At 39.0% G+C, this 22,018-nt stretch overlaps 1 protein-coding gene across 4 annotated transcripts; it reads right to left on the bottom strand.

Moving 5' to 3' along the window:
* Positions 1–207: 207 nt before the first annotated feature.
* Positions 208–21,721, bottom strand: LATS1 (large tumor suppressor kinase 1). 4 transcript variants are annotated; one of them, XM_084202090.1, is made up of 8 exons: positions 21,667–21,721; positions 17,313–17,818; positions 15,126–15,261; positions 11,764–13,289; positions 6,522–7,104; positions 5,648–5,830; positions 5,304–5,410; positions 208–4,337 (listed from the first exon to the last, which is right to left on the bottom strand). In XM_084202090.1, the coding sequence occupies exons 2-8, from the start codon at positions 17,661–17,663 to the stop codon at positions 3,822–3,824; spliced, it is 3,402 nt and encodes a 1,133-aa protein (XP_084058216.1). In that variant the 5' UTR covers positions 17,664–17,818; positions 21,667–21,721; the 3' UTR covers positions 208–3,821. The 4 variants fall into 4 exon arrangements, with proteins under 4 accessions (XP_084058216.1, XP_084058215.1, XP_084058214.1 ...); XM_084202089.1 differs by having other exon boundaries at positions 11,764–13,292; XM_084202088.1 differs by having other exon boundaries at positions 15,111–15,261.
* Positions 21,722–22,018: the final 297 nt, after the last annotated feature.

A 22,018-nucleotide genomic window follows, 5' to 3' on the forward strand; every position in this document is an offset into this window, starting at 1 on the left:
CAGAGATCACATGGCACACATGTAGCTGGATTGCAGGAATGCAGAGACCTGGCAAAAGGGGATGCCCAGGTCATGACCGAGACAAGTAAAGAACACTCAAAAACCCAGTGAATAACTTACTATGGCCATGAGATAATGTGAAATTGTTACGTTTACCAGCTAGACACAGAATAAATGAATGATCCACTCTGGCAGAATTGTGGGATGGTCTATGCATTTAATAGGAGAATCCAAAAGAACTGACAGTCTTATAATACAAAAAGGACATTATATATACATATACACACAGAGTATGTCTATATATATCTATAGAGATATATATAAATCAGTAAACTTGAATAGTGCCTTTATTATGACCATCTTAAGGCATTCAAAACATTTTACTATGACATTGACCCAATTCATTATCTTTTTTGCTTTGGCTGAAATAAAGCAAACAGATTTAAAGGTCTGATCTGAAACACCCACAACATCTGAAACAAAAGCCTACTAGTATCTTCAGTGACAGCAGCATAATCTAAGAACCCACCCACTGCACTGCCTATGGGCTGAATAATATTAAAAGGAGTCTAAATAAATCATTCCCACTCACAGTTTTTGCAACAGCAGAAGATACACCAGTCTCAAAGAGACTTTCTAGCCATAAATTCTATAGATTCTATTACAAATCGAGGATAGAAAAGATACAGCAAGAGGGCCTGCCCGAGGATAGAATGCCACTGAATATCAAATAGTATTTACAGTACAAGTTATAGGATTATAGAACATTTTATAAATACAATTAATATGTATACAAGGGCACATAAAAGAGAAACTTGTTTTCATGCTTTACAAAGTAAAGGTAACCTGAACTAAAACTCACTGCAGAATTCCACAGCTGCTGGCTAGGAGCCTCTCTTCTCCACTGCCTGTACAAACCAATCCCCATTGTAGGTCACCAGTGAAACACCCATGTTTTAAGCAGCAACTATGAAGAATCTCAACAGACTCTGAATCTATGTATGAAACGTCAAGTTTCAAAACATGGGTAAGGCAGAGTATGCTGGAGAGCTGTGACAACATTCATGTGTAACTAACTTTGTCAGAGGAGAACCTGGACTGCAATGAACTGCACTTTTTGCAAGGAAATACATAATACTGCAGCATATCGGTGGCGAAATTCAAACAAGGAACATTAAAACTTCTAACACATGAAATTAGAAAATGCCAGAAGCATCTACCAAATTCTAAAGTTGTGAGCACTTCCTGCATTTGTTTAAGAAAAGCAAAAGAGTATTTAGTGTTCCAGTACTTGCACATGTCCTTAAAAGACTCAATGATTTCCTTTAATAAAAGCAATTGGTTTTTCTTTTTAGACCTATGGTGCCTTTACAGGACACTTATTTATTCTTTTTTAGAATTATTTTTAAATTGCCAGGATCAGTAATAGTATTAAACAGGAATACACCATAGTATAGTGCAGGCAGAGGAGAAATATACTCAGATGAAAAGGCAATTTTAAGAGTCAATTTAATGAATTGATATTATTTTCTCTGCACTTCAAAAATGGTGAGGCAGGCTTGATTAAACTACCTTTAACCAGCAATATATTATACTTTGCTCCAAGACAAGTAGACCAGTTTTACTGGGATACTTACTATGAAGGAGGATAATCTTTCAAGTTTATTTACATGAAAAGCAATCTTTTTTACATAATATATAAAATGGAGTAGTTATGCACTGCAGCCATTTTATAATAATTAAGCTAAATGAAAATAATCTTAAAAGCTACTCTATTTCAGCAGCTGTGGGAAAGGCAGAACAGGAATTGTTTTATTAAGCTGCAAACTCTTTTTCATTATAGTAAGCAACGAACTAACTACTTGTTTGAGAAAACAACTTCTTATAACCATCTTCTAACCATTATAAACACTTCACAGCTGAGGGGTGAACTTCCACAAACATTTTCTTCTGTGACAAAGTACATTTAAGAAGCATCCTCACTGCCAACCTGCTGCAGTTCCCTCAGTTACGTCAATAAAAATAATTTCTGGACCACACCAGAAACTGGACTGCTCAAATGACCACCCTAACAAGAAAGGAAACTCCACATGCTAACCAACAAGCACTTTCTTCAGTGATCCAGTATTTAAGACAGCACTAGAGACAGCTGCACTGGCACAAACAGAGACACTGGACTGGAGCACAAAAAGAGAACAAATGGCCATAAGCAAACAAACCAGCCTGGTGAGAAAAGTAAACTGGTCACTGATGTTGGCTGCAAGAACAGCTATGAACACCAATTTCATGATGTTTAGATAGTTGAAATGCCATTGCAATGGCACAAATAATAATTTAGGATAACAGTAATGCTTACATGCATGTTATAAGATTATCCATTGGAATTAAATTCCAACGCAGAAGAAATGTTTCAAAAGACACTAAGTTTACTAAAAATAGCAGTGCATTTTTTTTACCACTGTGTTTATTTTAGGAAAAAGAAGAATAGTGGCAAAACCATAATTCTTTCTGCCTTTCAACACTTAACTCCTGGTCTTGTCTCAGTGAAGCTGCTTAGAGTGATGCTCCCATCCCTGCTCCAGATAAATTCAACAGGCTCAGTACCCTCCATGAGACCCTAGGAGATACCTGAGCATCTGATGCTGGAAATTATGGAAACTAATGCAGAAGGCAGCAGGCACAGCTGTAAGTTCCTAATTCTGTTTTGAACCAGGCTGTGAAAGACAGAGCATTGAAACTGTACTGCCAGCTCAGACAGACCTGTGCACAGCCCTTCTCCTCAGTGCCTGTGTAACCAGGAGCAAACTGTTCCAGCCAAGGCAAATGGGTCTCCACAACAAGTCTCAGAAGTCATAATTTAGAATATTTTCCCATTACTATCTCAAATTTATCATAAAGACACTACTCTAAAATTTATTTTTCAAACTAAAAATTCCAACTGAAGCAGCACTGTACACACTTTACCGTTTGGTTGTAGTCAGAAAATTGAACTAGATTTCAGAAAGTGTTGTTTCTAAGGCTTCTTTTCCTCTTACATCTATAGGAGAACTGATGACAAGAGAAAATCAAGTTGTTTCTGAGTGAGCAGTCCTGCTTTGAGAGTAGCAGTCACATGCTACAGTGTTACTAATATCAAAGCCAATTACTATTTAATAAAATAGTTTATCATCTTACAATCATACTATAGCCAAGACTGACACTTTTTTGTTTCAAAGCTGAGAACTAGGCCACTCCCACAGCAGCTGGAAACATTTCACCAGATAGATGGCTGTTTTTCCAACACTGTGATTAATAACGCTAAATACAGTGAGAAGTGAGGGTACAGCAGCCTTTTTTTTCTCTTCAGAAATGTATAAGAGAACTTTATTAGCATAAAGCAGGTTTTATATTTGGTCAATGCATGGAAAAACTGTGATTAAAAATTCTGAAGCAGAGATTTGTTCTCTAAGATTATTCACTATATGTATAAATAGATACCAGGCATCTTAGGGAAAAAAAAAATCACTATTTCCTATTTTGAGTACTTAGAGTACAGAGGACCAATAACAATATTCAAGTGATTTTTTTAACCTAACATCAAATCTTTTCTAAATAAACAATTAACATCACTGGAATAAATTAATTCTCAAGAAGGATTTCCCTGTATTCTCGGGAAACAAAATGTACAGAGAGGGAAAGTAAGAAATAATTTTTTTAGCATTTAAAAAGAAGTGTGCACATATTTACCCTAGTAATCTTCTTTCAGTTCTCTTAAAGGAAGAGACTTTTCAAAATCTAAAGCTGCAAAATTGATTATTTAATTTTTGACCTTTACTGCTCTACTAAACATAAACCAGATCACGACTCTGAACTCCTCTACTTGCCTGTTCATCATCATCATCATCATCTGACTGCTGTTCTGAGTTTTGGGAACTACCATACTCATACTCAATGGGCTTTGGATTGTTGTATGGGTAACCATTGTCATCAAAAAACCTTCGGAAGGTGAACTCATAAAAAGCGTGTTCAGGATGTTTTCCATTTTTGTACCACCCATTGAGGGTATCATTTCTGTTCCCCTCCTTATCATCATCACTCCACAATTTATCTGGATCAACTGGATCAAAGTTTGACGTGTCCGTAGGATGAGCAATTTTGGGAATGTAGAAAGCAGACTGTCGCCGCAGATCGCTTGAAAAATCAATTGTTTTGAAAAATGGATGAGCTTTTATTTCATCTGCACCATTTTTGCCCAAACGATCTTCTGGCCCTCGGCAGAGTTTAATAATGAGGTCAGAGGCCTCTGGAGTCAATTTAGCCTGAGGTGGAATATGAAGTGCGGTTTGCCAGTTGATAACCTTAAAAGCAAGAAGATGTGTTATTTATTTATAATTTCAAAAAAAAGGAAAAATACATTAAAACAACAAAACAAAACAAATGACCACAAAGATATAATTCAGTATGTCTGAGGTTTTTCACAGTAGAGGGGAAAACATGAAGCTGCTCTTTCAGAAAGATGAGAAATATTTTGCCTGGAAATCTGGCAAAATGCAGGCAAAGTTTATTCACATTCCAAATCTAAACTAGAGTCTGGCATGCAAGACCCCTGCTATAAACCAACAAAGATACCATAAAATCTTGGACCTGAGATTAGGCACATGGCTTACAATCCTAAAAAGATGAGGCAGAGAAGTTTTGAGTTATATGATGTACTGTAAAGCCTAGGAGATTTCAAGTTAAAAAAAAAAAAAAATCAAAAATCAATACTGCACTACATTTGAGCCACCTGAATGCAATTTTGCAAAAAATTGCGCATGCAAAGACCGCTTTGAGGATTTCTCTGAAACAGCAGGGGCTCAGGAAGGAAGGGACCAAAGGCTCTGAGCTGTCAGTAGCCCTGAGCAGGCAGTCATCTGCTGCTCCTCCACCTTCCCATGCTAAGCACCTGCATGTACATCACCAAAGGAAATCCTCTGCAGGCAAACAGGCATGGAAGCCAAGAGGTGAGAAAAGAACACATAGATACTGGAAGAGGGAAGGGGAAAGGGAACAACAACTGGAACAAACAGTGAAGGGCTAAGACAAGATGTGATTTTTAGTTGACATGTTTACTGTACGACCAGAAAAGTTACAAATGTGACTCCAGAAGTCTCTTTATAAATTAGGTGCACCTCCACAGTAACGTAAAGTTTAAAATCTTCAGTTTATAACATGCTTGGACAGGCAGTGCTCTCAAGCATCACCTTTGTTTTCACTACAAATTAGTAAGACTATGTAAGTTTCAAGCCTTTTTCAGACTGTTAATACCAGATTTTTAAAGTTACCTTCATTTGTGTTTCCAGTGGCGTTTGTGCCAGGAATGGAGGCTGCCCCACTAGCATCTCAAAGAGAATTACTCCAACACTCCACCAGTCACACAACTGTGTGTAACCTGAAATAAAGTTCCAATAAGGTAGTCAAGCCTTTGTATAGTTTTAATCTCTAATTTCTAAGAACAAAAAAATTCAGAAGAGAATTCAATACTTAAGATTTCCATATTAACAAATATTTATTCTTTTGTTAAAGTATCACATCCTAGGGAGAAGGGGGAGTGTGGGAGAAGCGTAGCAGGACACCTGAGTTCCAGCCACTTTGCAGTGAGACTGCAGTACAAAACCACATTCATTACCTGTTCGTAGCAACACTTCAGGTGCAATGTAGTTGGGTGTGCCCACCAGGGAATGGGCCAGGCAGCGCTGGTGCTGCCGTGCAGCCCTGCGCTCCAGCGGCTTCAGCCGATCCCCACACCTGCAGTTGGCCGGGTCACCCCACTCACTGCTGAAATCCATACTGTCCTGACGGGCGTGATCACCTGCCATGGAGCGACAACGATAGCAAAACTGAGGATGATTACTTTAGCTCTTATCTAATATGAAATTTTCTTTATCCATTAACATTCTGTGTTACAAGACAGAATCTGTTTCACTTTCAATACTGAAGATGAGAGTTAAAACAGAAATCAACATCAAGACGTTGATTTTTGTTTATGATATAAAATACCAACCTCTGAGGATACAATTTTTTTAAGCGAATTTTTGACATAACTCTGAGAAAATACCGATCTTAATACTTTTCAGATTTTTCTTAATATCACTACATTGGGTGTATAAGGTGTATATTGTTTTAACATTTGAGTAAACATAAACCTCTAACATTTAAATCACCAAAAAAAAAAAAAGAAAAATCATATTTTAAATCTTTATCTTCTCACCAGAGACTGTGTAACAGTCTGGGCTAAGATACCTAACATTTTGAGAAAAACTAATCAGAAGTAATTTAAACCTTGTTTTTGAAGGTATATTTTTATTTTTGGAAACTGTATTTTACCACTCTCAAAACTGTGACTTCTCTTTCACTCCACCTTTTTCTTTAGCTGTTGTTTCAAGTAATCAAGTAGGATTTTGAAAAGCCTACTTAAACCTTCTCATAAAGGACACAGCACAGTCATCTTTCTACTCATTTATAAATTAATTCCTTGTAAGGAATACCTGTATTTCTCTTACCGCTCTGGTAGTATTTTGAGTCATGGGTCCACCGAAAACCAGTACAGAGCCCGAAGTCAGTCAGTTTGATGTGACCGTCACGGTCTATCAAGATATTGTCAGGTTTAATATCTCTGTGGATGAAGCCCATTTTATGAACACTCTCAACTGCACACGTCAGTTCTGCTGTGTAGAATCGTGCCAGATTTTCTGGGAAGACACCCATTCTAATTAGGAGACTCATCATATCACCTCCTGGAATGTAGTCCATTACAAAGTACAAATTGTCCTTATCTTGGAATGAATAGTACAGGCGAACTACCCATTCATTATCAGCTTCTGCAAGGATATCCCGCTCAGCTTTAACATGAGCAACTTGATTTCTAAGCAAGACATCTTTTTTCCTCAGAGTCTTTGTTGCATAGAGAGCATTAGTATCCACCTTTCTTGCTAGGCAAACTTCTCCAAATGCACCAACTCCCAGGGTTTTAATTTTTACAAACATTGACTTGTCCATTTTAGCTCTTCTTAGCCGAATGTAATTTGACTCTTTCTGGCACAACATTTTCCTCATTTGATCCCGGGCTTCTGGTGACAATCCAACCTGTGCAGCAAACAGAGTTAAATCTGAAGAGTGAACAGTACTCTTAATTCTTGGTGATCTTCTCATAATTAATTACAAGGCTTAGGCAAAGCAAACCAAATACTTATACACAGCACAAGAAATACTACTTACAGGGATTTGGTATTGTTTTAATTTATACATTAGGATTCTATGAAAACATATAGGAGTGATAAAAAACTGAAATGTGTTCATTTTCAACAGCAAAATGCACAAGGTGCCATGCACCAGGAGTTCTAGAGAAGGGATGACTACATTCTTAAGAATGGTAATTTACAAATTACTGATAAAAACTACTGCAAATAATATTATCCGAGTAACAGTGTGCATCAGCCGCCTCCCTGATTCTCTTTCGAGGGTTAAAGAAAGCCAAGACATGTCTAGGAGCTGTAAGTTGCTGAGGGCTAAGGAACTGCCATGGGAAAGGCAGGCTAACTGGAGCAGAAGTCACTGAACTTCCAGACCATGCTCAAGAATTTCAGCTGCAGGAGGGAGTATGCACTCCCTTTCACTCTCTCACTTCCACATGTAGCTACCCAAAACAGATCCTACTGGCACTGCTTCTTACTGCCCGCCCACACCTCTGCCACACGCCTGGACCAACTGATATTCCCTCTTATCACATAATGCACCCCTTTCTAACAGGGCTTTGCTCACACCCTCACCACTGCTCTCCACTCTGCCTAGGAACCAGATGAGCAGAGCACCTCCTTCTGAAGTGGCTCACTCCTCCCAACAGGATCTTCTCTGGGCTCCTATCTGCATACATATCCCTATCTTGACTGAACATCCCTGATGTTCCAGCCAATGAGACCAACATTTTGACAGCTGAAACACTCAGACCACACACAACTCATCACCTACAGCATGGAAACCCTTATCTACAAGAACCACATAGATCACTCTCATTGTACTCCAACATGCGTGCCCTCCCAGTATATTTTTGCTGGTTTCAATTCCCTTAAGAGTCCCATTCAATTCTAGTGCCATTTTTCTCAGCAAATTTCAGGGCCTGGAATGAGAATAATCCTTCTTCTTTGTTTTAATGTGAATAGAATCTGTCTTCAATTTTTTTAATATTTTTTCTCTGTGACACTAGCACCATGTAGCCTAATGTTCATTCCTTCTTTTGTTTTCTGACAGCATTTTCAAATTACTATATGCTATTTTTCTCACAGCATCGCAATTATTTTATCTGCCTACCTGGCTTGAAATCACCATCCCACACCAATGATTTCCAAGTTCAACCTATAGCATACTTCCTTATTTTTTCATAGACATGTTGATCATAAATTCAAACATGGCCACACTGAACCCCTGCAAACATCTCAACTGTACTCAAGCACTATTCTAAAAGCTTTCCATTTCTTACTGTAACATCTTACCGATTCTTGATACCAAATCTTGCTGCTTCTGTCTCTTTAAAGCTTCAAATATGTGAGATACTGTCTGCATAGCAGTATTCAGAACCATCAACAGGACTAAGTAACTAGTCTAGGCCTGTATAGACTGTATGTTAATAGATTACTTTGGCCTTGCCTGACTTCCAACATAACTTGAAACATAATAGATGCGACTGATAAAAAAGGCAAAAAACCCCCTCAATTAGATATCATTCAGTATTCTAAAAATGCTTTCACAAGTTACTATATGTCACCTATTAAAGAAAATACTGTTAGAAAACATAAAACTTCTTACAGGCATCATACAAAAATGGATCCAAAGGAGATGCAATTAGGAAAATGCATACAATATGCTCGTCTACTCAAATGAATTTCACAAGTTATACAAATTTGGTAGGATTGAAATGGGGAAGGTTGTCTCAAATTTGAAACAAAATTTTTTGTAGACATCAGATAGGCAGTAGTTAGGACTGGTTAGCCGTAGTTTCAAGACTGGTATGGGAAATAGGTTCAACTACACGTTTTGAATCAAAAAATTGTCTTATTGCAGGAACATCTGCGTCTTCCAAGACCGAAACATCTGAAATTTTCCACTAATGAACAGGCTTAAGGCACACTTCAACACAGAAGGAAGGATTTTTTTAAGACTTACAAACATCAAGAAGACAGCTGAAGACCAGAGTCTGGAAAAGTTCAGACAATGGTGGGTCACCCTCTTAAGGCCCACCTGAATCCTAAAGCTCATCTCAGTACAGACCCACCTGACACAAACTGAACCCCACCCATCACTGATAAAGCTGGCAAAGAATAAAACCTACATAGCAACAACCCCCTAAGAATGAGACTCAATACAATAATTAAGCACTGCAAGACATACAAAGAGTCTCCAAAACCCTGGTTTTGGAAAGGTTTGCTTTCTTCTACCTGCTTTCTAGCTCTTGCATCTGAACCATTTTATAGTAAATAACTAGCCCAGGTACTACAATTTGTCATCTCTTCCCTCAACCCACCTTCATTTTTCCCTAACATCCACTAAACCAAATGTTAATTACATTCTCTCAAAATTGCTGTATTTTCCCTCGAACTCTCCTCAGCTTCAGCATTTACCAAAAATTAGCAAACTGTCAGCTGCACAAACCTTTCTGCATGTGCATCTCCAATCATTTCAAGAAGATAGCAGACACCAAAACTTTCCTGACTGGCTCTCTATCATCACACAGTTTGTTCTCATTTTGTTTTTTTCTCATCTTGCTGTGCCTTTATTAAAGGATGACTTAAGCTTCTCTTTGCAGGAAAGACACCTATTATAATTCTTGGCTAAACTCAGACATCTAAATCAAACACTTTTGTGACCACTCTACTCCTAGACCTGACACCATAGAAATATGTCACATATGCTAGAAATACAGCATCTGGTGAAAGCAGGTATTTTCACAGGTGCATTCTGAGTTTTTTTCTTTCAAAATTCAAAGGGCAGAAAAGAAGGGATTCAATATTTGCTTATCTTCTTAAAACTTTCTGAAAATAAATAATTTCCCTTTCTCCTTCTCATGAAGGTCCAAAATATACTTTATTGTTGTGGCATTTCTCTCCTGTATGCTTATGAAAAAGGAGAGGTCTGCTGCAGCACAATAACCCATCTTCCACCCTCCAGCCTGTAATTAAACATCCCAGCTTTAAATCCAGCATAAACTATAAAACTCTAGCATTAATATTATAAATAGTATAAAATACTCTTACTAAGGTGCTTTAAAAGCACAAGAAAAATATCAAGAGAAGTTATATCAGTGCTTTTATATAAGTAATACTTATTCTAACATACTACAGAACACAACACAGTAAGAAGGGAAAGTGAAGTTTGCAAATCAACATTAATTATAATCTTACATTTAAGTACTCAAAAAATAGCCAAAATAAATTCATGCTTAATTTTGATGCAGGGTTGCATGCAAAGCCCTCTAAAAAGGGATCATGCTATTCTTAAGAAACACTGTTGCTTCAGAATCTTACTTGTCTACACAGGGATGGAGGCTACAGAGTTCAGGAAAGCTTCCCACACCTTAACAGTTTAAATCAGCTGTTAGTGAAGTGAAAAAGGAAAGAGAGAAGACTAAGAATAAAGATCTAGTAAGAGTTCCAGGATGAAATCTTGCTAACATTTACATATTTGTGATTAAGCAAACACTTACAGTAAGAATTTTCAAAGAGTAAGAAAACATAGATTTTATAAAAACAGCATGTCAAGAAAGTGGTATAAGCCAAATACATACTCTCATAAAATAAATATAAAGAACATCATACTTATGTCAAACTTTCAACCACAATTGTTAAGAAATAGATTTGTGTGACTCATCTCAATTTCACCTTTCTGCAAATCTTAGTTTCACTACTTCCCACTGTTTTCTCTTTTGAAATGACATATGTTTATCAGCTCTAGCTTTTACCCTTTTGATTTGGTTTAACAGAACACTGAAACACTAGAAATAGACCACTGACTCCATGCAGGCATAAAAAAGTTGATTTCACATGTATTTGCTTTATAACTAATGCCCTTCAATTGCTCTTGAAGGGCATAATTATAAAACAGATACATGTGAAAAACGGATACATTTAAAGTGCAGATTACAAAATAATTGGACAAAAGATATCATCTCTTTCATTCTAAGAAAACCCCAACTAACCTTTAAATGTTTTTTTTTATTTGAACTTTAAAAAACTATCCCCACTGATAACAAACTTCAGAATGTAAATAATATTACTGTTTGCATGTCTATATAAAAGCACTAGCCAGCCTGCAACTTGTCACCAGTTTGCTTGTACCTTCAGTATTTAGTTTAAAAAACAGAAATATTTTTAAAAATCATTAAAATATTGTCTATAACTCAAAAATCAGGACTAAGTAGAACCCATAACAAAAAGCTTCGAGCCATGTAGCTACATCTCAGTTCATGTAACAATTGTTTTGCTTCTGCTACCTTACTGTATGTTGGCCATACAAATTACCTTAGACGTCCAAAAACTTACTTAAAAATCAATTTCTAAGAAGAAAATTAAATACATAAACAAGACATGGAAGAAACCTGCCACATCTCAAATACAGAGATTAAAAATAAATTTCAATACTAAAGTTCTAAATCTTCTACTTATCTGTACTATTTAATTCTACAATTAAGATATATCTTATTAAAGTAATACAAGAAGAGTTTAGTCATAGATTTAGAAAGAAGGAGGAGTTTACCCGCATCATTTCATTCTCTAGCTGTTTTTTCCTGTGCAAACGTTGCTGGTGTGACTTGAGTATATTCTCCACATGCTGCTCCATGAAGAATTTAAAGGCTTGAGGGGAATAACTTTGAATGCGAGACTCTCTTCTTTCTTCATCTTTCTTGTTTTTTCTAACAGGAACAGGTGAGGTTGTAATTTGTTTCTTTTCCTTATCTGTTGAATCAACACATTCGTAATTTTTTTCATTCTCATCCTCCCTGGATAAAGGAGGTGGCTCCTCCTTGTTGAGCTTGGGTCCTGCCTCATACAGATTGACAGAAGGATTCTGATGTAACAAGTGTTTAGGGTAAGGTGGTGGGGGACCCTGGTAATTTGGAGCCTCTGCAACAGGAGACATAACTGCCATATTGGTAGAGGGACTGTCGGAGAAGGGAATGGTCTGAACAGTTTGCACGGGCTGCGGCATCCAGGAAGGGTGAGTGGGTGCCAAGGCAGTCTGTAGCTCTGGTTTCAGCACTCGCATGCTTTTCACTGGTTGCTGAATGGGAGCTGGCGTTATGGCTGTCACTGTGGTGGCCGAAGGCTGGGAGCTGCCCGAGTGACTCTGCCTGCTGCCATGATGGTTGTTGAAGGAGTTTGAGCGCACGGGAATACTGGGCTGCCACGCAGGCATGTCATGCCCATTGCCCGGAGATGACTGCGGCTGCATGGGGGAAGGCTGTGACCAGGATGCAGGTATTCCAGCCACATTTGTGTTGTAAAGTTCCAGGTTGTGACTGTTTCTGTTTGGCACCATTATTGCCTGAGGAATATTCCCATTGGTGTATGCTGAAGGAGGAGCAGATCCTCCTGCCTGCATCTGTAGTGCTGTGGGACTCTGCCTGTTGGTTGGATTCATTGGGTACGGGGGTGGCTGGCGACTCACCGAATTTCCAGACACCACATTCTGGTGAACAATGAATTCTGCCTGACAATTGCCGTTTTGCATTCCCGCTCTTCCTGAAGGAAAACTAAATTTGCTGTTGGCAGAACTCTGCATGATTATTGGTTGCCTGCCAATAGGGACAGCACTCATGCCTCTCTGACCCTGTGCAGATGAATTCATAGGAGGAGGATTCATAGGTGGAGGTGGATAACCATCCTGCCATGCTCCTGGAGGCACTGGAGAAATACGGGAGATGACATATTCCATGTTTCCAGAGTACCGCTTTGTTTGAGAATTTGGCTCCCAGGAAGGAGGTGGAGGAGTAGTTCCCCTTGGAGGGGGTGTCTGCCCCCGAGGAGGTGGAGGAGGAGGAGTGACACTTCTTATCTGTGGTAGAGGTGGGGGATTCACTCTTTGTCCATTGGCAGGATGAGCCTGAGCAAATGCCGCAATGCCAGATCCAGATAATGGCCTTCCTACATCAGGCTGTGAGCTGGGACTTTCCGAGCGATAAACCACACCCTCTGCCAGGGAAGGGCCGTGCCGCTGAGGAACCAGGGACTCCTTAGAACCCTTCCAGCTCTGCTTGCGGTTAACTGACTGCTGGACAGCCCCTGCTTCCACAAGAAGAAAACACAGCATTTACATTATTGGAAATTATTCCTATTTACTGCTTCGAATACTTTCTTCTGTGTTAATTACTACAGAAACAGGACTTGAATTCTCTGACACAATATAATCCACTACATATGAAATCTTTTTCTAGCAATACTCAGCACTGCATGCTAATATGCTCAGTGTATATATAAGAGGAAAAAAAAACCCCACATTGAAACGATAAAACTATAATACCAGAGAGTGATTTTTCAGAAACTGGTTTGCTGAAAATAGATTTTGCTTCAGTAAAAATGTAAAATTTAGTTGAAAAAAATGGTAACATGCAAAATTATTAGTCCCACAATGTATTTTTAATCATGTGTACAAGAAACTCTCAGAATGTTCAGCACAAATGCAAAAAAAAAAATAACATGGAAAAATATGTTATGTTGCTATCCTTTCCAGTTAACACTTGCAAAACACTTAATTAAAAACTAAACTAAAATTTAACTGAATGCTGTAAAATCAAGGCTTGCACCCTTTTATGCATACAGATCATCCAGACTTGTTATATTCCCATATGGCAGAATTCGACTAAGTACTTTAATTTTAAAAGCTGTATCTTTTTGAGTAAAAGTGTTGTAGATAGAGGCAAAAATTAAAACTGTATGAATGCAAAATTTACAGAGCAAAACCCTGCTATATATTTACTTTGCAGATGCTATTTTGCATCATATAAACAAAATATACAAGGAACTGATGGTGCAGGTAGTCTTACTGTGGTTTTTATAAAGTTAACACTAAAATAAGTGTAAACACATGCAGTACTTTAATTGCTGAAAATCATCCTGTCCTCACTCAAAGAACAGGTTAATTACTATATTTTTGCAGGTAACAATGAAAACTATGTCTGAATGGTGGAATTTACCTATGAACTTCATACAAGCACCAACTAATCCTGCTTAACAGATTAAAGGAAAATGATGCTGTTCTTTGCAGCTCCTGACTAATTTTTCCTCCTACCTATATTGTTGATTTAAAATCTAACCCCAGTGCTAGCAGCTCAGCACCCAACTTTAGTCTAATAAAAGTTCAGTAATTCTGCTGCATTTTAAAGTTACTCTTTTTTTAGGTGTATGCTACTAAAAAGGCATCAAGTCATATTAAAAATGTGCTAGCATCTGTTCAGAAAGCAATAATAACAAGTGGCAAAATTCTGACTCTGCTAGTAAAGACATAGTCCATCTTCGAACATCTCTAAGAACATCAAGCCTGCCTTAAAAACTATAGAAACAAAAGCTGGAATCAAGCAGGAAATTAAGCAGAGAGGGATCCTGAAACATCACATCCTAAAATACAAGGATCATAGTTATATGATATATAAATACACACACAGACAAATACATACACAAAAATACACATACAGAATGCTGTTGTGTGGGAGTGTGTGTGAAGAGAGGCAAAAAATTTAAAAGAATTCAATGCTCAGCCCTTACTTCTAAGCAGTGCCTGACACAGAACAAAACACAGGCACCACATCAGCAAGGTAGCAGAAATTACTAAAATGAGATCTGAATGCCATTCCTTGTATAAAATATTTATGTACAGTAATAAAACCATGCAGTTATAAAACAATGCTTAAGAAACTCCAGTCAAATGGGCCTATCTCTCAGAAGGATTACATCAGATATGTAAAATGCTGTTTTTAAAAGCAAAAAACCCTGTATCTCAGCATTTCTGTTCTATTGTGAGCATGTGAAGGCAAAATTTACTATGTTCTGTGTTTCACCTATAAGAACACACTCAGTGAGTTACTGAGTCACCATGGATACACCTACCTGGTGGTTTCATACCTGCGTTTACAGGTCTTGCTGCTGCTGCAACCATCTGCTCCCGACGAGGATCCTGGTAGCTCATTTTACTTATAAATTCAATGGCAGCCTCTATACTGCGGTTGTTAGTTTGTCTAAGAGCTTGTATAACCATATCCTAAAGACAAAATTATTTACAAAAAATTATTTGCAAGAAAATCACAAAAAAAACCAAAAATCATGGTTATTTAGCCAAATATCCTCCACTAAATTCACCAAAGTAATTTTACAAAGTATTGATTTCTCTCAATTGTTTTAGAACTAATTTTAAATGTCTTCTCCAGAAGAGATCATCCAAAATAGTACTGCAATCTGGATGTTCAGAAGAAAAGTTAACCAGTTGAAGCACTGCAGTCTGAGGTAAATCATGTCATCTTGCTAGTCATAGAAGAGTTTGGTCATACAACCCTTAAAAAAGGACTTCATAATAAAAAACCCTATACAATAAAGTTGTTGCAATCTTTACGGACCAGCTGACATTAGAAAAAGCAGACATAACATTTTTAGCTCAAAAATTTGGTCGCCTTTGTGATATGAATTAGTCAATGTCTTAAAGGGTATCACTATACACAGAACATTTGAGGATTTAACTTGAACCAGAGTAAGCAAAAGAGATTTTTCTGTAAGATATTTAGGATAAAAAAACCCTCAAATACAATGAATAGCATTCTACCCTGATTATTATACATACATACATACATAAAACTATCTATATACACACACCTGATACTTACTGATATCTATCTGTTCCACTTTATCCCTTAATGCTACCTACTACCTGACAGGTGGGGGGAAATGACAAGAACGTTTGTTGATATTTCATTTGTAAGAAAAAAAAATTAAAAATTCAGTACATTTTGAAACTTCTCAACCAAGAAAAACGCTTTCCTACTTTAGCTATATCTGCTCCTAGGGATGTATGTGGATCAGTGCCATATGGGCTATTGTGGCAACACAACTGTAGGTTAACACATGGCAGAAAGGGCTTATGCTGGCACTGTGCCTGAAAAAAGCCCCATATAATCACAAGTGTCATGGGAATTTGCAGTTGTATCCAGGAACAAAGGGTAGAAGCAAAAGGCTTCAAGACACAAAGGATCCAACAAAAATGCCATCTTAAGATACCTTTCTAATTTATTGTCTAGCCACATACCACAACCTTGAGTCTGCAAAACCAGCTGCAGGTTCAAATCTGTAAAAACGGAACTGAGAACCAAGCTCCTTTAAAATAACAAATGCACACCCCTCCTTGTCCCAAAATCCCACACAACAACAAAAAAACTTCCTCAACCTCACCAATGAATCACAGAGCTGGAGAAAATTATTACAAAAATCATTTATCATTATAAAATCCTTCTATTCTTCTTGACACACAGTCTGGACTGTGTATCTGATCAAATGAAAGGAACATGAAAAGCCAGTATCAGCACTTGACACTGGGATGCTGCTGAAGAAAAGCCAGTTGGTAGTTTTGGAGAAGCCCACTCATGGTAGAGGTAGATCTCTGTAAATACCAAAGCATCACAGACAGCAGAAACCATGAGCTGGTCACTATTGCAAGCAGTGCAAGCCTGAAAAGTTAATCCCTGTTGTGGTACTGTGCCTTTTTCTTTTGGCAAGATGAGTGGTTTGCTAGCTCTTTTTAAACATGCGTTTGTACCCAGGTTTACAAAGAAGGCATGAAAACGAGTGTGATTTATGTGATGTGCAGGTCCCAGTAAAAACACAGGATCTGTAAGTGTATTCATTTTTCCTTTCTGGAAACCACATTTCAGATTATTTTCGAAAATATTTGGTATTGCCTTTCAATTTAGAACGGCCATATTTTATCAACCTATTTTCATTGAGCACAATCCAAAATTACTTTGAGTATCAGAGGCAAAATCCATGTTCTAGAGAGTCCAGTCCTCTCTGCGTAAAATTATATAATTAAAACAACCTATCACAGGAACAATCTGGACAAGATACTAAAAAAAACAAAGCCAAGTCTCTCTAAATCCTTCTAGTCCTCTTCTACATCCCCCACTATTACCAGCTTCATGTCCTAATCAGAAATCTACCATATTTTGAAGCTTTTTGCTTGTCATGCTGTTCAAACATTCCCTGACCAACATGCATTAATAGTTTATAGCTAGCAGAACACCAAATCTTCAAAATAAAACACTTCACCTCATCAAAGCCAGCAGCTTGCAAGTCTTGCAGCATCTGTCGATTAACTTCTGATGTTCCTTTGACAGCTGAGGTTGCTTCATTTGCAAAAGGCAGAAGTGAGTTTCTTATCTCCTGCAAAACCTTGTGATATGTTACAAATTTGGGGGGATTTCGGCCTTGTCTAGGATCTTCAGGTAACATTTTGCCCATGCTGTGATCAGCTTTAGCAGCATCTGAGGGTTTAGGCAAATTCCTGAGGCTCTCTCGTATTTCCTGTAGCATCTGCTGGCTGCTGCCAGTATAATTACTGGCAGGAAAAGTTTTAGGCCTCATTTGTCTATAACCTTCTGGCTTCTCACTTCTCTTCATGAAAACATGTATATATGCAACCTCCACCAAGGACTCGCACACACCAGAATTCAAGGAAGACTGGCTGATGTCAGAACTTGTGAAAGCAGTGGCTCTTCGCTGCGAAACCTTGGTTCCTGTAGCGCTGGAGTTTGTCACAACTCAAAACTGCTATTCTGTTAACAAAACAAAAGAAATCACATTCAACAGAGGAGTAAAAAAATTCACAATGTAGCACTGGAGTAGTGAAACATTCACATGCAGCACTGCCTTCACAGATACTAAAAGCATGCTAAGCCAATTCTCCAGGCAGTCTTTACTCAAACTAATTTACAAACCATGTTGGGTTTTTAACTGTCTGTTAAAAAATGTTTTAGGTGCCTCAAGTCTAAACAGTTCTGAATTGCAAAGGATGTGGGCACAGTAAAGAGCTCTGTGTGGTGGACAAAGCTTTCAAGAGCAGATATGAACCACTGGTGTGCGCCAGCACTGCTTCTTTGCCTCCCCTCTCTCCTGTGTCCATTTGTCACCTATGTTCTCTCCATCAACACCTTTGTAGCTAGAAGAGCCAACTCTACTACCTGGTCAGCCAGGATATGGATCAAATAACTTTGCTGTTCAATGATTCTGACATCCAGCTCCAGCAAAAGATGAGAGTGAGAAGTACACCAGTAAGAGCATGTAATTACAGCGATTTTATCCGTTCTCTAGCAGTCACATTTGTTAACACTAAAGACTTGCCTGGCTCATTACATGCAACTTTATGACTTCTTGTATCATCTGCTACTTGCATCTGTTTAAGGGTTCAGATTCTGAGGCTTTCACAGTCTCTTAGCTCAAGTCTCCTTGAACCAGTCTTCATCAATAGTTAAGTAATTTTGAAATTTATTTCACATAAGGGAAAATGAGAACAGGAACAGAAACAAAGAAAATTTTAATCAGATTTTTTTTACTGTAAAATTGTTTAACAACTCAAGCATCAAATTCGCTGAGAGCATAGCTATGACATTTGGTAAAGGAAACAGAATTTTCGGCCAAAAGCCAAATAAAAAACGTTTGCATTTTGAAGGCGCTGACTCATCAGGGAAAGAGCCCCGTGTCTGCAGAAAACTCAAATCTCTGTGTTCAGGCTGGGCACTAATTATTACTGCAACTGCATGGCAAAGGATAAAGCAACCACAGTGAAACACTGAAGAAACTGCAGAGCATTTGCCTCTTCAGAGTATCATGAAATTAAACTTTGCCAGTCTCTACTGCTTCAGAGAGGAAGATCAGTTACTAAGACAGTGCAAGATAAACTAAATGTTTCAGCTCTGACTTTTCTTCAAAGGCAACTAAAGTGTTGAAGCCCAACTCACAGTGCTCCCTTACTACTGTGTTGCTAATCGTTTCTCATATTAGTCACAGGTCACTCTTTCTTCATTCACGTTTCATTTCTATAATACTTTCACTGTCACAAACCAATTAGTGATTCAGCAATTGAGGGAGAATATGACAAGTTAATAGGAAAAAGAACTCTCTGAAACACATGCAAATTATATTAATTAAATACTCGTGCTACCCATATATGAATAAAACCTGAAAGCTGGGAAGTAATACATAAATGAGGACTGTGAAAAGAAACACTTAAAGGATATTCACTTAATCCTATTCTCCTTGGAGAACTATTTTAGAAATAAGAGAATTTCTCTTATGAAACTTGCTAAATCTTAAGGGGTATAATTGCATTCACAATCCTTCTTTGCACTGTGATAGCTTTGAAACCTTGAGCATAGTTGGGTAGTTATATGTTTAACACAGTCTGATAGCATATAGTTCTTCAGTGCTCACTGAATAAGGAAGAGATCATCAGACATGAGTGAATTTTAATAATTAACAGTGAAATTCTGCCCAAAGTATTAAGAAATCCAGAAATCAGCAGAAAGTACAGCACAAGAGCTATTAAAATGTAATTTAATTTTGGCCACTTTCAAAATAATTTTCCAAACATGTGGTATTTAAGACCACATTGAAAATACTTTTTCCAAAGAAATTTTTTTTCCAAAGAAAATGAAGTAGGAACTTGACAAAATACCCATACATAAGTTTTTAGCAAATTCCAAAGGCCTGGAATTCAGGAGAAAACCGGTTTTGCACCTACACATTTTACAAATTTCATGTGGTATTGCAGTATTCCCTTCATGGTTACACCTTAGGTAGCTGGGATAGATAAATCTAACACCGCCTAAGAGAAATCAAGGTTAAATTAACAGGAGACTAAAATCATAAATCTTGGAAAATAAAGTCTTGGAAAATAAAGATGCACTCCAAATTTTTAGCAGCAGCTTAGGTTTAGGAGTGTAAACCAGCCAATCCACTTATCTCCCACCACTTACCACAGACAATGTAACTATTTGTAAGGCCACACAGCATGAACCAAACTAAGGAACTTACCCAAATAAATAACTTTTTTTTGGTGGGTTGTTCCTTTTGGTAGCACTGATGGGTACCAGCATGTACATGCTAAACTAAGTCTTAATTCTTAGAAAACAAATTAAATTAGTCCTGCAGAAAACAGGAATTACTACAGTTCACCTTGCTTTATATATGAATCTCAAAATTCACAAGTCACCTCTGCTTATAGACATTGGCATACATTTTAAAAGAAGAGATGTTGACTGCTGAGTAATAAATGGATCTCAACTTTGTACTTCTAACTACCAAACACCAACTGTATCCATGGGAACTGATGTCTATTCCCTCCTGTAGTTTTGTGTCCCTAAAAAATCTGTTTGTTAATGCAGCTGGTTTTGCTGATTAAATCCTCTTCCCTAAAGGAGTTGAAGAAAATAATGTTTCACCTCTTTTCAAAATATGGGAATACAGTATTTTCTTTTACAGGTCAAACTGTAAGGGAAAAAAAAAAAAAACAAAACACCTTGGTTTTTTTACATTATAATCATAAAAGATTATATAAAAGCTTATATAAGTAAGTGCTTGAATGAAAGCTCAGAAGTGTTCAAGGCCAGGCCTGATGAGGCTTGGAACAACCAGGTCTAGAGGCAGGGAGCTGGAACTGGATTATCTCTAAGGTCCCTTCCAACCCAAAACAGACTGTGATGCTCTGAATGGCAACATGCAACTGTCAATGACTCCCATGATTTTCTGAGGGTAAAAATACACAGCTTTTTAATCTAACTTTAAAAATCCTTATAAAAATACTTTCAATGCCCGTATTTCCAACTGAGTAGTGAACATCGCATATTGATGTACCTAGGTACCCTCCCTCATGTACCTATTCTAACAGCTTATTTTATACATAATCACAATGCTTCATTGTTAAAGAAAGTAACAGAGACTTCACAAGTCATAAAATTAAGTTTGCATGGACTTGGCTCAGACCAACTAAAGGAGGCTCTTCTTCCAGGTAACAAATCATTGAACTGCAACATCAATTTCCCAAAGGATGGATTTCTGATGCTAAAAGTTTTCATAGGATGAGAAGAAAACTGGACCCCGAAATTAGCACATAAGCACAACTACATATGGTCAGAGAAGCCAGAGCTGGAAAGAACCAGAGGCCAGCTGAACACTAGGAACATTGTGCATTCGCTCGGTTTGTTTCCATTCTTTCGCTCCGCTATCTCCTTTAGCAGGATACAGCTCTTCTACGTACACATACATGTACTCCCGGGAGCAGCAGGAGTCATTTCAGGCGCACGTCCGAGCGATCTTCACGGCTAACAACTGCAGGGCAGCCAAAGCCCCGCTGCGCTGCTCAGGCCGGCGCGGATTGCTGCAGGACAGCAGGACCCGGCCTCCCCGGGACCACGCAGGCCAGGAGGGTTTCACCGCCGGGCCGAGTATCCCGAACGTGCCCCGCTGGGACACCTGCGCTTCCGTCGCCTCGCCGGTCCCAGGCCGTCACCTGAGGTGGCTCCTGCCACGGCCGCGTCCCGCAGCGGGCCCAGGACGCCGGGCCAAGCCGGAGCGGGCCCGTTACCGCCCCGACCCTCCCTCCGGCCCCGCGCACGGCGGACTCTACCTGAGGCGAGAAGGCGGCGGCGGCAGCGCCCCGGGCGCTCGGAGCTCGGCCCCGCCCGCGCGGCGCCGACCGGCCGCGGCCCTTCCCTTTCTTCCGCCCTTCCTCCGCCCCTCGGCGATGCCGGCAGCGCCCGCTCGGTCCCTCCGCCAGCGCCCGCCGCCGCCTAGGGCCGCTCAGTTCGGCGCCGCCATTTTGTCAGTGTCCCCGCCGCGGAGCCGCCCGGATATGGGCAGATCCCGGCCTGCCTCGCGCGGCTCCTGCCGCTCCCGGATGGAGCGGCGGCGGCTCCCGCCCGCCCCGGCGGGGAGCGGCAGCGCCCTGTAACCCCTGCGCGCCCGGGCGGGGCAGCCGC

The sequence above is a fragment of the Fringilla coelebs genome (assembly GCF_963513975.1).
Source record: "Fringilla coelebs genome assembly, chromosome: 3".
In the NCBI taxonomy this organism is placed as follows: Eukaryota; Metazoa; Chordata; class Aves; order Passeriformes; family Fringillidae; genus Fringilla; species Fringilla coelebs.